A 15927-nucleotide genomic window follows, 5' to 3' on the forward strand; every position below is an offset into this window, starting at 1 on the left:
ACAGAGTTAAATGTAAAATCGAACTCAAGAGAAGCCTGGAGATTCCTCAGAAATCTAAGAAACTGTCAAGAGGACACCCCAGAAATTTTCGACCCTGACAAAGCTGGGCCATACCTGGAATTCCTTAACGAACAAATAACCTCAGAAGCAAAGGATGTAGACGAAGAAATGTACTCAACCAAGAACAATGAAAATCCTTTCTTTTCCTTGGAAGAGTTAGAGGCTGTGTTAGTCAGAAACAGAAAAACGGCAGGAGGAATAGATCACATCACATACGAGATGCTGAGTGCTCTTAACACTAGTATAAAGACAGAACTTGTACATTTTTACAACCGTCGAGTGGCTACAATGTGCGATTTCCCAGTCGAATGGAGATCTATCAGAATTGTACCAATACCGAAAAAAACATGGATCTGACTGACTTAAAACATTTTCGACCCATATCCCTCATTTCGGTTCTAGCCAAGACAGTAAATGGCATGGTGAAAGCCAGGCTGGAAAAGCATATACAAGAAAACAAGATTATACCCTACAGATCTTATGCATACCAAAAAAACAAGTCTTCAGCGATGTGCATTAATGATGTCATCAATGTGGTAGCGGCAAAAAAAAAGAACAAGGAACACGTTACTCTTGTGGTTGTTGACCTCAACAATGCCTACAATTGTGTCAACCTGAAATTCTTAAAAAGACTAATGGAAAATTAGTGTTTTCCTAAAACATACATTGACTGGATCATCAGTTTTATGCATAGCTCGCAAACGACGGTCAACACTTTTTCCCTTTGCTGTCTCGTCACTGACAAAACCGAAAAAGACCACGCAGAAGCGATCTCTCACTGAGCAGAACACTTTTTGTCTCTTCGCTTGTGTTATGTGTTTCGGGTTTTCGGTTGAGCCCGACACACGATCGGGTCTCACAATAACAACTTAGAGAGACACTTTGGTCAAGCGCTCGCAGCAAAAGTGTCTTTATATGAGCAGAACCCAAAAAGTGTCTGAGTAAAGTGTTTTTAGTTTTTTTTTCGTGTTTATGTTTATTTATTCATGTTTTTCGCATCTTTTTGGTTATGTTATTGTAATATTTATACTTATTTGAGAATTTTCTGCAAACTGAAGAGACATGGATATGGATGTATGTATATATGTATGTATGTATATATTTTGTATTAATACGAATTTAGCTTAACCACTAACAATGAGTTAATATTTTCCGCACTTAAAGAGCAACGTTTTTCATTCAAAATATAATGAAGTGCTGAAAAGCTCTTTCGACCGATACCTGAGTGGCCGGTGTAGCCAGCACCACCTGTGCGAGCGAATTCAAGTGTGGTGATCTTAGCTTCATGTCGTTAAAAAGCTGCAATATATCGGCATTTAATGGTAAACGGCCATTGTTCATAGCAAAGTTCTCCACATCAGTAAAAATTTTGGAAAGTTGTTCAGGAACAGGCTCATTTTGGGTTTGGGACAGTGTCTGACACAATTCACGAAGGCAAGTGATCGTTGCCACAGCCACCACACGTACAAGCACGCATACATACGCAAAAGACACTTTTTTCGTTCGCTCGCGACAAGATGCTCAGTGAAAAACAGGAACAAAAGAGAAGTGAAAAAATCGGTCTTTGCTTGAGCGAAGAGCGAGTTGAGCAAAAACAGATTTGATCGGGTCTTTTCAGTCCCTTTTCTCAATGTGTTCGTCAATGAGAGGTTTTTATCAGACACGCCGAAAGTGTCAACAGTTATTTGCGAGCTAAGGTTTTATGTCTATGAGCCTACTGAAAATAGGGGAAGCTGTTCAGGTAGTTCAGGGAGGAATCCCACAGGGCTCTTGTCTGTCGCCCCTCCTTTTTAATGTATACACAAAATGACTACATCAGATCTGTGATAGAAATACTCATATGATGCAATTTGCAGATGACTTCGTTATAATCTCTCACAACAGAGAGTTTACTGTAGCGGTTGAAAACCTTAATAAAAAACTAAATGACTTTAACCTTCTATGTGGTGATCTCGGTTTTATCTTCAATCCAAGCAAATCTGCAGCAATGAATGTAGGAAAAAGACAGGTCAGAGCGGTAAATATTTCTGTTAGAAATGTGCCTATACCAAATCGAAAAGATATCCGTTTCTTAGGCAGACTGATTAGCGCAAACATGTCAAATGTCAGTCATGTAAAAATGGTTAAAGAACAAACAAAAAAATGCAACAGACTCCTCCAGCTTGCGACTACTATCAAATCAGGTATAAAACCTAAAACAAGTACCAACATCTTCAAAGCTTTTATTAGAACAAAACAAGAATATGCTATCACAAGTTTTTCAGACATGGGATCTGGAGCAAGTAAAGATATAGAAATAGCGCAAGCTAAATCACTCAGAAGGTGTGTTGGGGTGCCACCTGACACAAGCAAACACGAAATTTTTGTCCTCGCTGGTGTAATGCCACCTGTTTTCAGGGCGAAATGGCTTACAGCCAAAGAACTGCTTAAAATTAAAAGGTTCAATCCAACAATGTTTGACGAGCTAATACGCTCAAAAGCGGATACGAGTTACACACGTACTTTAAGAGAATCTAATTCCATCTTTGTAAACACTCAAGAATGTGATAGTGTTAACACATGTAACAAAATCCATGTATTAGATTAATTTTTACCTAAGGGTAAAGAAGAATACTCGAATGAAGAAATAAAAACAATATTTTATGAGATTCTGAACAAGTACAGAAAGGACGACTGGAACATTCTATCAACAGATGCCTCAGTTACAGAAAGTACATGTGGCATAGGAATAGTAGAATGGCCTAGTGGAAATATCCACAAGTACAAAATAGAAAACAGATTATCCTCAGTAGGTGCTGAACTCGTAGGCCTTAAAAAGGCCTGCGAACTATGTCTTAAATATAATTACAAAAAGGCTTTGATTTTAAGTGATGGATTAGGAGCTATTAATTTAATTAAAAATACGAATACAGACTCGTACCTAGTGAATGATATTCACAACATAATTAACCAATCAGACATTCAGAAACTTGACATTCTATAGGTCCCTGGTCACAAGGGTGTGGCCATCAACGAAAAGACTGACATAGCAGCAAAGGCTGCTACAAGTGAGGTGTTTACAATAAATATAAAATACTGCTACAAGGAGGCTCAAAGAGAAATTAGGAACTTTTTAGTATACAAATGGAATGAGGACTACAGGACGAAGTGTAGGACGAAGGGATCCAGCCTCATAGACATATTTCCAGACATACCCAGTAAACGCTGGCATTTTTCTCTTAAGTGGAATGCTAAAAGCATCAAGACCATTAACAGACTTATGACGGGACACACATACGACAAAGTCTTCCTACACAGAATCAAAGCAATTGACTCAAATATCTGCGAAACGTGCAATGTAACTGAATATGCCGAACACCTGATCTTCGATTGCCAAAGATTTGCCGGGCTCAGAAGGAAATTCAAAATCTTTAAATATTATAACAATTTACATCAATTATTAATAAAAAAAAGAGCCGCTACATCTCAGAGAGCTGGCAATCTTCATCAAAACTGCTGACTTAAACTTTTGACCCCTTTTTTCTTCATCATGTTATGAAGTAATTTCAGTTTATTTTCTAAAACAGTTAAGTAATTTTCCTCTTTTTTTTTTTATATACCGATACAGTATCTGATCAATGTGGCTACAGTGCTACGATCAAAATTCCGATCATCCTTGAGATGATTTAAAAAAAAAAAAAAAATAATAATAATGTCTGCCGATATAGTGAAACAGTTGAAAGGCACTCGATCCGATGTTGAGGCTGCGGCCACGACAATTAAGCTGAAATTCAAGGAATTCAGCAAGGGCATCGGGATAAACGACGCCTCCTTTCCGCTAAGATATGAGTTGAGCGTGTTGCGCCAGCTGTGTGTCGCCTTGAAGGACAATCTGCACCAGCATGACGATCTCTACTGCGACATTGCGGCCACCGTGGTACCACACGTGGAGCCCTACGAGGAGAAGCCGAGCCTGTGGGAAGCTCATCTAACGAGCCTGCGGTACATACATTGTGAGCTTTGTCAGGAGGTAAGTTGAAGAACCAAATGCTTGCTGGCTGGTATCCTAATTGTACGGGTGCCCTGATCCCTGACGGAATGCCAGAAAATGTACGGCCTAGTCCGATCGCAGCCCTGCCGCCTGCAAGGGGAGGCTGACTACAGGTTTTATTTGGACATCCATCTGACGCACTTCAATGGCATTCACTTGCAAATGCAGAAGGAGACGTTGCCCATCGCCGCCACAGATCAACTATATTACGCCTTGGAGGCAATGGGTGTCCTCTTTGACACCATGCGCCAGCGTAAAGTGGCAAAGAATGCGGCTCTCCTGGTCCAGCTGAATGATGCCCTGTTCAGCAAGCGAGGCAAAGCCTTTCTGATGTACCTGAGCGCCCTTCCGCCCGAGAGCACGACGAAAATGTACGACCCGCTTCTCAAGCTCCTGAGCTGCAGCTGGGCCACACCCAGCTCTGAGCTGACTACTCAATTCACGGAGTATCTGGGCCTGGTTCTGGCACTGATGCAGATCGACATGTTTTCCATAGAAGCGCCGCTCGAACAACAACTGGCACTGAAGTTGCTGCGCATTTGTCGCGACCTGTACAAGGACGTCTCTCCGCAGAACTACTCCATCCAGCTCCTCTACTACTATGTCAAGCTGTTGTACGTGCGCGAGGCTACGGCGGACTTCAAGCGGACTTACATCGATCTGTGCAAGAAGTTCGTCTACTTCTTCGAGCACAAGGGCGCGACGCACGCCAAAGAGCAGTGGTTCATGGACCTGCTGGTGTTCTTCCAGCGCCTGCAGATGCTGCTTCATCAGAGCAGCAACAAGCCTCCCTTAGACATTTTTTGGCAGCAGCTCGAGGGCGACGACAGTCCCGAGGTATACACCGCCCACTTTCAACTGCTGCATGGCTGCCTTGGGCTGACGGTGAACGTAGTGAGGAGTCCGCTGGGGACCAGCTGCTCCAACGAGGCCTGTAAAAGCATTCGCAGGCATTGCCTTCTCTCCTTCGGGATGTGCGCCCTGGAAGCTTACGTTAACTGGCAGCCGACGACCGAACAGAAGTCGGACAAGGTACGTCTGCCACAGCTGGGAAAACTTTTACCTAATGAGCTTTCTCTTCAGGCACCCTATAAGCCGCTCTTGGGCATTCTTGGCTACACCTTGGACGTGGCCAAGAGCATGAAGTGCCTGGGGCCCTCCGCCATGGAGCTAGTCAAGCTGGTGCGTCTACTGGCACTCGTGGCCGAAAAGGTAGCGTGTCCCGAACAAATGTCCCTTGTGCTGGCCTTCTTGGAGCCCTTGCAACATCTACGACCGCTCATCGCCAGCCAGAAATGCTTAGTGTGCTCCTGCGAATCTACAAAGCCAGTGTCCACTGCAAGAGCTCCGACATGGCCAACCGTCTGCAGTCCACCTACCTTGCGGCCCAAACGAATCCCTCGCGGTTGCGTTCACAGCTCTTCGTCCACTACCACAATGCCAATAATACGGAGAAGTGCGTCTACGAGTGGCACGAGTCCAGTCCTATGCCCAACCCCCTAACCCCCGCCCAAAAGAAACAGCTATACGATGTGGATCTGTTGGCCGTGCTGCACTTCCAGAGTGCGCGGCCCGTACCCCTGCTGCAGTCGCTACTACGCTGCCGTCACAATGACTACCACCTGGTTCTCCTGGCACGCAAGATGCGCACCGACAGCGAGGTGGTGCGTCAGTGCGAGGAACTGCGCTCCCAGCTGCAAAGCACGGCCCTCAAGCAACCGCTCAGCCGCATGCAACAGCTGGCCATTGGCCATACCAGTATCAGTGTGCTGCTGGAGGCTTTGGAGGCACAGAAGACCAAGTTCTCGATCAAGGAGACGGCCGAGAACAGCCTGGAGGAGTTAATCGTCAAGAACAACTTGCTGGAGCTCAACATTAAGCGGGAGCATCGCCTGGTGGAGTTGGCTACATCGGCCATCGCTGGCTTCGCGGCCTTCTTCGAACGTGCAGACCAAGAGCCGCTCGGCTGCGACGATACACCAATCGACTGGGAAGCCCTGATCGACGATGCAGTTGCTGCAGCCATGGCTCTGTCCACCATGGGCTACATGGCGCAGGCCGATGAAGCCTGGCTGCTGATACTCAGGATTGGGCAAATGCTGGACGAGAGATTCACCTACCTGCGAGCCCTGACCCACTTCCTGGGACAAGACCACCTGAATTCTAACCAGCAGCTCCAACTCTCCGAGGAGGTGGATCGAGCGCAGGAGCTGCTCGACGATCTGTGGCCTCAGCTCCAAAACGGATGGTTCTTTAAGCGCCAACATACTATAGTGATGCTCTGCCTCTGCCACATGGCCAGCTACTATGCGCGGCAGGACTGTCTGTGCCACGCCCAGCTGCTGTTGCTGCAGGCCGAGGAGCTGCGCGCCCAGTTCGATGAGCGAGTTGGCAAGAGCGACATTGTGCAGATCACAATCCAGACAGTTCGCTTTCGATTGGACTACAAGCGGAAGAAGCGGTGCAGCAGCCTGCCTAGGAGGCCGTCGCCCCTGCGACAGCTAGACACGCTGGTCGACAGCGTGCGCAACTACTGCACAGTGTCCAGCGTGGACCTGGGAGCCCTGCAGCTGCTGCTGGCTGACCTCGTGAGGGAGAGCACCGAGTGTGCGGCCAATCGGCTGACCGAGCGGTTCGCCTTTTACGGCACCACGCTTAACCTGGTGCTGCAGTCGGGTATGGCCCTGCGGACCATTGAGGTGCTCATCTCGTGGCTCTAGATGAACCTGCAGATGGAGTACCTGGACCAGGCGCAGTCCAAGCTGCGCCTCCTGGACCATTTGCTCGCCATCAAGCCGCTTAGTCGAACGCTGGTGGAGCAGACATCGGCCAAATACATCCCCGCAATAGCCGCCAAGGAAGATCTCAAGGCGAATGCCATGAGCGAGCTGACCAGCAACATGCTGCTCATGCAGCTCGTGGAGCCGATAAAGAAGCAGAACCAGCTGGACGTGGCCACACTCAAGTCTCTGCCCATGCAGGAGGCAATTCCCACCAGCCATCAGCTGCAGCGCTATGTGAGCAAGCAAGGGACGCCGCCCCATCTACGGGACAGCATGCAGCTGCAATGTATCTACTTTATCGTGGGATGTCTCCATGCCCGCTTCAGCTTCTTGAAAAGGGAGACCGATCAGCTGGACGACTTCTACGTAGGGGCAGGCAATTGGCTGCAGGAGGATCCCGTACGCACCGCCACACTGGGCTCCATGCTCATCGTGCACGAACTCTACCACGTCAACTATCTTCGCTTCAGAAAGAAGCACAAGGAGGCTCTCAGCTATGCGGAGGCAGGTCTCAAATCAGTGTACCAAACGGCGGACATCAACTATAGCTTCAACCTCATGGTCCAGCTGAAGACGGCCCGGTTGGAGCTGCATCCCGTTGGCAAAGCGAGGGCGAAGACCATTAGGCGAGCCCTCGCTTTTAACACTTCGCCAGAGGATAAACGCAGGAAAGGTGTTGTTGAGGGGACTACCAAGGCAAAATCATCTGCCAGAAAGACGCCCAGGTTCAAGATATACACGGAGCTGGAACTGCGACCACCCATCGGCTGCAGCAACAGCAGCAGCAGTAGCAGCAAGAGCGGCAATGAGAACACGCCACCATCGGATCATGTGGATCTGAATGCCTGCCAGACGATCGAGATAAGCGATGACGATGCTGCTTCGGTTTCAGCTTCGACTCCGGCTCCCTCTCAACTGAAACGATCCCAATCTGTGCCAGCCAAGGCCACAAAGACACGCTCCGCTAGAATCGGTAGCCAACTAAAAGTACCAGAGATCATCGAATTGGGCAGCCTCAGTGAAGCGGTATCCGACTAGTGATGCAAGGAGCACTCGTGCCCGCAACAGGCAACTCGAGGAAACGCCAGCGACCACGCGGGGACGACCACGTCGGAAGGTACCGGAGCCTGCACCCCAGCAGGAGACAGTCAGCCTTAGGCGGCGGCAAAGGAACTGATCAGAACTGACACTTGCATAGGCTTATAATAGTTTATAGTTAATATTTTTTTGTAGCTTGTCCTTATTCCATTTGATTGTGTATTTATAAACGTTATGGCAAGGAGATCGACCTTCCAGAGAATGTCTAAAATGTTCTTATTGCTTGAGCACGCGTATCAGCGAACTCTTGCAGATGTCCTGGACCCACCGACCAAACTGAATCCGATTCTTTCCGTGGTCGAAGAAGCCAGCGCCCGACTTGCAGCCCTCCTGCAGCCAACTCTCCCACATAGCGCTTTCCGTTTGCTGAACACAGACGAAACATATGGATCGACGAGGATTCTACTGAACTTTCATTCTGTTAGAGGACTCACCCGAGAAGAGGACGCCCCGTCCGTGCATGGCATCCTGGAGCCATTCCCCCACATAGACGCGTCTGTCCGCATACCAATGTATGCCGCGTCCTTGCCGCTTGTTCATCTGCCACTGACCAAAGTAGACGGATCCATCGTCGTAGTACTGTTTTCCCTCCCCGCTGCGCTTGTCATGGCGCCAATGACCCACATAGAGGCGATGCACCTGGCCATCAGGGGACTACCGCCGCATGGATCCGTAGCCATGACGTTGGCCCCGCTGCCACTGGCCCTCGTACACCAATCCACGACGGCTCGATTTCACTCCATAGCCGTGGTGTTGGTTCCTCAGCCACTTGCCCTGATAGCGGCCATGTCCTCCGGCAGGATAGCGCAGGCTTCGAACACCATTGCCGCCACCAGCATGGCACGACATGTTGCAGACAACTGAGCCCCAGCCCCGCTTTGGGTTTGTCATCTGTGCTCTTCTTTCGTGTCCTGGGGTGCGTGCGGTGTCCCTTTTCTAATCAACCCCAACCATGTGTCCTGGCTCCGTTTGCCCCCATCCAAAAACTTTCGTTAGCTAGTCGCTCTTCCAGTCGCTCCTGGCACGCAAGCCTAACGACCTGATGGAAGTCAGGCGGGGGGAACGGCAATTGAAAATCGCTTGCTTCGTTTAAATATAGGTAGAAAAAAATCGTTTAATCGTACGTGTATAAATTACAGCGCAATTTCGCTTACATATTCGCCTATCAATATCAAAATTTGGGCTAACACGATCTGGTTCGGTTCGAATTATTGGGTTCTTACACACTACGTGGGCGAGGGAAGACTGCGCTATGGATGAGGTCTGGGTCTGACATCGCGAGCGATGGCATACCACTAAAATACAATACAGATATAAGCGGACGCGCCAACTAGTTACAACAAATATTCAAGCTAATATTGAGGAATATTTAGTCAACACAGTGGTTTAAACTTGAAAGTAGTATTGCTTTAGCTTGGGTCTTTCATCATTGCATGCGATGAGTACACAGGGGTTACGATGTGTAAAGGTCTTGAGCTTAAAGAAACATTGCTCGGGGCACAATCCTTTAGAATATACGTACTCATACTGTTTTTGTATAATAAAAATCTACTGCCTTCTGCGTATCACAATTTGCATCAACTACAAATTTACAAAATATTCACTTATTTAGTCTGAGGATTGACGGCGAGGCCTCTGGCCCACTGCCGTAAGTGTCTTTTCTTTTCGTTTTCGTTAAGTTTTCAGAGAAGGATCGCCGAGATGGTTTATTGCTTCGTGGGATCCTCGCGCGATTGATACTGCTAAACGATGTCGCCGGCGGCACCGTAGTGGATGCCGTTATTGCGATTATGGTTGTTATGGTGCTCGAGGTGATCCTGTTCCATCTGCTCCTTGAGGATCTCCAGCTCCCGTATGCCGGAGACCGTCACCTCGTACTTGTGCGTCACCAGAGACCGATAGAAGTGTATGGGGAAAGCCAGGAATATAATCATCACGGGTATCAGCACCACGCAGGCCGACCAGGCCGCCGGCGGGCTCAGATCATAGAACTTTACCCAGCACAGTATGGCTATCTCCAGCAGGAATAGGATCAACCCCAGCAGCGTCGAAAATGCCCACGCCGTCTCAATGTACCAGTGCAGGCGCTCGTGCGGCGACTCGTGCACCAGGGAGATGCTGTGCAGGTTGCACACTACCTCGATGTTCGGCAGGATGCAGGTGCTAATCATCAAATCCAGCATATGCACGGCCACCAGCATAGTGGTGCAGATCGCAAACGCCACTAGCATTCCGGGCGGAACCTTTGTGTCGTGGTCCAGCTGCACCTCCACCATCGCCACCTGTGGGGGACGCAAAAGAGCAGAGGTCGGGAGATTAGTGAGAGTCGTGGATGGGCTACGGGTTACTCTGCCAAGATCGCCGCTCTCAGGAGGCAATGCTCCTCCTATTATTATTAGCCATCTTTCTCAACATTTTGGCAAGTGTTGCTGGCGCGAGCAGATTTGTTTATATAATAAGTATCTCATTGGGTTAATTTATCTGATCTGCCCCTCTCTCACCTGCTACCTAGGTGCACAAACATGTGAAATATATTCAAAATATACAAAATAAAACTAGTCAAAATAGTGGAGGAACAGAGGATACCCAATGTTTTAAAGAAAACAGTAAAAAAATATGTTGTTGCAAAAACAACATTCCAAAAATTAAGAGATTGTTAACGTAGATTAATTCTATAATATTCATCTTTCGATTTTATAATAGAATTTGACGTTGGCTATCAATGAATATGGTGGGAATCCGCCTTCTGTCAGCGAGATCTATTACCTGTGTGGAGATAATGTTTTTTATCCCCAATCGGCCGACTAATTATTTCGAATTAAATAAAACTCGGCGCAGAAATAAAATTACGATATGTTCTTTAATGCGTGACATCCAAATTGCAAGTGTGGCTTGCCTGCCCTTTACATTGCCGCTCCGATCGCTAAGCGCAGCTTCGCTCGGGCGACGGCGGTAGGCAGACGCAAAGCGGAGATAGCGAAGAGCGAGCTGGCAGAGAGCGTTTAGCAGGGCAAGCAAGCGCAAAGCTTTAACAAACAAATGAGTGACATAGACATAAGTAACAAACAAAATAAGCGGCTGAGGGCCAAGAATTAGGTGCTATTTGGCAAGCAGCTAATCGGCTGGGTTCTGCTCCGAACATTCACCCCCCGTTGGAAGGCAAAGGCTTTCAACAGATCCATCCTGAAGGGGCAGAACCGCTATTTTTCCAACGGCCCAGCGGCTACGCTGGGATGATCGTCGAACGCAGCAATCGGCGCTTCTTTACGAAGGCGGCTTGTCGTGATTACGTCTTGATCATCGGGAACCTCTGTAATTGCATAGAATGGCAGGAAATTTGGCAATGTAGAAATTGTTGAAAGTTGAATTTCATTTAGCGTGGATATGTAGGTTTTTAATATATGGAAAAGTTCGCGCTGCAGTTCCTGATTCTCCGATCGCAGTTTTTCCACTTGCACCTGGCACTCGAGCAGCTGCTTCCTGCATTGCTGCTCTAAGTTTTGGTACTCCAGCGTTGTGGGTCGAAAATCGTCAATAGAGATGCACGAGGAATTTTCGAAAGCGGCTAAAGCTGCACGCTTATTCTCCGAGCTATCAATGCTTTCTGATACTATCCAACCAAGTTTAGTCTCCTGCAATGTTGGCAATTGGGCTGATAGTCGAATCTGTCCGACGCACTTTAAATCGAAGAACAAACCAGAACCTATCAACAGATCGATACGTTGGGGCTTGGAGAAATTAGGATTTAGTTTTAGATTATTCGGCATTGGCCAATCCTTTGCGTCTACGCCGAAGTTAGGCTGCATTTCCGTAATTGAGTTGGTGACAATTGCAGCGAAGGAAGCTCGATAGCTTGCGTCCTGGGATTGTACAACTATATGTACAGACTTGCTCGAAGGTAGAATGGAATCTCCGATTCCAGAGATGTGAACATAAGACGAGCGATGATCCAACTGCAACTGATCAGCAAGTCTAGATGTTACAAAGTTTGCCTGTGATGCAGAATCCAAAATGGCACGACATGGGATAAGTGCTCCATAACGATCTGTTACATGGACGAGGGCAGTAGGTAGCAACACGTTCTGGCTAGGCTGAGATTTCTGGATCGAGGGGGGAGGGCTAGAACACCCGCTTGCTAGAAGCACAGTCGCGGCCTCTTGCTGGATCGATTCCTCGGCTGGTGAAGAGGAAGATGAAGCACCAGGTCCCGATGGAATGTGGAGTAGCGTGTGATGTTTGGCCTGGCAATGCCTGCAAAGTCCTGACCTGCACCTCTGCAATTCATGGCCTTTGTTGAGGCAGTTCAAACACAAGCGGCTCTTCTTTGCTTCTTTGTATCGTTCAAACGCAGAGAGATTCAGGAATGCCTGACATCTAGATATTTAATGCTCGGAGGAATTGCAATGGTTACATATGGGGTTAGGATGGTCGTTACTGGAGGTGATAAGGGTGACAGGTTTGTCTTCTCCCACCTGTTGACTAGGACTTGTTGCCATGGCTGATCCCAAATTCTCCAGCATCCGACATCTCGCTTCCAAAAATGAGGCCATGCTTGACTACCGAGGCAATCCTGACGTCGGCAAGTTCTCTTCCCATTTCTCCATTGTTTTGTGGTCCAGTTTCGTGCCTATGATGAAGATCAGCAACCCATCCGAAATCTCCTGCGAGGTCGCCAAGGTCTGAAGTGCACGCAAGTGCGAATTGATTTTGTCGCTGAGCGCGCGCAAGCGGATAGCTGAGCCCTTCTCCACCCCTTGCAGCCCGAAAATAGCCTTGACGTGTGCCTGAAAATGTAACAGTTTATTATCGAATCGCAACATTAGCAAATTCAACGCCTTGTCGTAATTCTCCTCAGAAAGTTCCAAGGAACGAATCGTATCCAGCGCAGCACCATCTAGACATCCATGAAGATATTGGAATTTTTCGATGATTGGTATACGATGGACTTTGTGCGCCATTGTCGAGAACATCGAGTGGAATTCTGGCCAATCCATGTAGCTCCCCCGAATCGCGGAAGCTGCAACTCGGGCATTCGAGAACGGCCTATACTATTATAGGCGAACAACGACGAATTCCCCTCGAGAGTATGCCGAGCCGTTGAATTGGCAACATTTACCGTGCGAGCAGCCATCAACTCCCGCGACAGCCTGGACCTAACCTTGACATAAACATTCGAAAAGTCCAGCCGGGCATCAAGGGCTAACTGCAGGAAATCCAGCCTTTCAAGGCTCGTTTGAGCGGCATCGAAATCCGCATTCATTCGCTCGATCTGCTCTAAGCGAGCTTGAAGTTCTGCCTCATCTAACTCGGCAAGCTCTTCCTTGGTGAGAAAGCGATCCATGGCCTTTAGTTGGCGCGCGATGGACTCGGCCTTGTGCTTGTAGAAATCTACATCACTCGGCATTGCTGCGCTCGCGACATTGGTAGGCTCAGGTGCTGCCATGTTGAGGTTTTAAAAGAGTCACTCAGCACGACCGAAAAAGACACCCTGTATACGTATAAACGTGGAAACCGAAAGCAAAGGGATTACAGCTAATGCCTTTAGCTGCGCGGCTGTGCGAGCTGTCCGATTCCGCTTTGTACTCCGCTTGTGTGTATTAGTGAGTTCGCTGCACTGCCTACCGCACTGCACTGACCGAATTGTCGCGACAGAGAAATTAATAGCCAGCAATGCGTGTATGTAGGTGTATGTAAGTGTGTTTTAGCACCGAATTGTGCTTAACCGCCGAAAATTTGCTAGGGCTAACGAATGTCGATCGCGAATGATTATTAATTGACACTGCAACTCAGAGCAGCAGAGCAAAAGAAACGAGGGGGAACGTTGTGAGTTGCTACGGACACCGCAACTCTACAGTTATACCTGATACTAAGTCAGTATGGCTCTCCTCCGGCAGATGCCGCTAATATTAAACGACACGACAAAGAGTGCGTGCGAGAGAGACAGAAAATCAGTCTGAGCGTGACGTCACGCGCTGCGTAGCCACTGAAAATTGATTTGTTTCCTTTGGCTATAAAAATGATCTGATCTAATCCAGATTCAGCAATCAGATAGATATGGTCGCTATCTATGATTCTGCGTTTTTAGTTTTCTCTAATCTGCAATATTGTGCATGCAACAGATTTTCGTCCTTTGTGTAGGCGGAAGGGGGTGGGGCGAAATTTTGAGAAATACGTTTTATAGTGAGATCTAACAGAAGTGCGGATACCAAATTTGGTTACTCTAGCGCTAATAGTCTTTGAGATTTGTGAATATCCCCAGATTTTCGTCCTTTGCGGGGGCGGAAGGGGGTGTGGCGAAATTTTGAAACAAACTCGTCTCGGTACGATATATTAGGAGTCTGGATACCAAATTTGGTTGCTCTAGCTTTTATAGTCTCTGAGATCTAGGCGCTAATGTTTTACTCTAAGCAAAGCCGCCTATGCTACGTGTGTGTTAGAGAGAGACAGGGCGAGAAAAAATGAAATTGTTTTCTTGATGCTGGCTATAATAATAATACGATCTTATTCAAATTCTGCAGTCTAAAAGATATGGTCATTCTCTACGATTCTGCGTAGAGATCGTATGGTTTTCTCGTATCTTTAAAATTGTGGATGCCACAGATTTTCGTCTTTTGTGGGGGCGGAAGTGGGCGGGGCGAAGTTTTGAAATATTTTTGTAGCAGTGACATATCACAGAAGTCTGGATCCAAAACATCGTTGCTCTAGCTCTTATAGTCTTTGAGCACTAGGCGCTGAAGGGGACGGACAGACGGACAGACGGACGGACGGACAGACGGACAGACAGACATGGCTCAATCGACTCGGCTATTGATGCTGATCAAGAATATATATACTTTATGGGGTCGGAAACGATTCCTTCTGGACGTTACACACATCCATTTTCACCACAAATCTAATATACCCCAATACTCATTTTGAGTATCGGGTATAATTACGTTATATTTTTAAACTTTCAGCTTTTTCAATGTTTTGCGGTCTACACAATTACTGCTAAGAACTTTCAACTAACTCTTAAGTCATTCCTTCTTTGAATGTAGATAAGTTTAGCGAAATCTACTTTCCCCTCCCGATTCGCGGGTAAACGAACGCAAGTCCGGCCCACAGTTTACAGCATTTTCATTGTTATCCATCTCTCTAGCCTTACCTTACCCTCTATATGTATCCATTATTATATATCTTTCTATTCACTTCACCCCCGCCACACATACTGTTAATTAAAACGAAATGTTTTTCATTGATTGAGGCACATCAAACTACATAAACGCATGTGTTTTAGAACGGAATTTTCTTTTAATAAACAAATACGAGTATGCAACAATTACAATTAACGAAGGGCCCACATTTATTTAGCCATAATCCATTCGAAATGTACATACATTTCTCAGATGTGTTTTGTACAATCCCCCGCCCCATTGAAATTGAAATACATAAACTAAAGAATTTTAATCTGCATTTTTGTTATTTCGATTGTTAGTGGTTTAATTACTAACCATACAGAATATACTCGTAGGTGTGCCAGTTCATACACAGGACGTGAGCCCACGCTGTTTTCTCCGCCTTTCCCGTCCGCTTGCCGTCGGTACCTCCTCCGCCGGTGATTCCGCCGTAGCTCCTCGCGCTCTCGGGAGGTCCAAGGGATGTGGTCTTGGTTGGACTGTGGCAGCCACTGGTTGTCCTACTGCGGGTCATAGCCATTTTCGATTCACGCCCACGGGAAATAACGTCAGCAACCCTCCCATTCATACGCCGCCGAATCAAACGCTGGGATTCAGCTTCGAGCCGCGTAAGTTAATCAGTATACATATGTAATTGTCGATAATTTTAAAATATATCTTCCTTCACAGAGAACTTACGAGTATATACCCTACGCTTTGCCAAATCGAGCCGTACTCGATTTCCCCCTACCAGATGGAGTCCTATCCAAGCATTATTCGAGACAGACCGAGGCCCATCCCA

The 15927-nt window shown here is 47.2% G+C and overlaps 1 protein-coding gene and 2 pseudogenes across 1 annotated transcript; 1 reads left to right on the forward strand and 2 right to left on the reverse strand.

Moving 5' to 3' along the window:
* Window positions 1–3727: 3727 nt before the first annotated feature.
* LOC117193104 lies at window positions 3728–8173 on the forward strand (annotated as a pseudogene).
* Window positions 8174–8373: 200 nt separating this feature from the next.
* Window positions 8374–9007, reverse strand: LOC117193862 (annotated as a pseudogene).
* Window positions 9008–9059: 52 nt separating this feature from the next.
* On the reverse strand, window positions 9060–15666 carry LOC117193863 (calcium release-activated calcium channel protein 1-like). The gene is made up of 2 exons (XM_033398556.1): window positions 15462–15666; window positions 9060–10357 (listed from the first exon to the last, which is right to left on the reverse strand). The coding sequence occupies exons 1-2, from the start codon at window positions 15664–15666 to the stop codon at window positions 9714–9716; spliced, it is 849 nt and encodes a 282-aa protein (XP_033254447.1). The 3' UTR covers window positions 9060–9713.
* Window positions 15667–15927: the final 261 nt, after the last annotated feature.

The sequence above is a fragment of the Drosophila miranda genome, assembly GCF_003369915.1.
Source record: "Drosophila miranda strain MSH22 chromosome Y unlocalized genomic scaffold, D.miranda_PacBio2.1 Contig_Y2_pilon, whole genome shotgun sequence".
NCBI lineage: Eukaryota > Metazoa > Arthropoda > Insecta > Diptera > Drosophilidae > Drosophila > Drosophila miranda.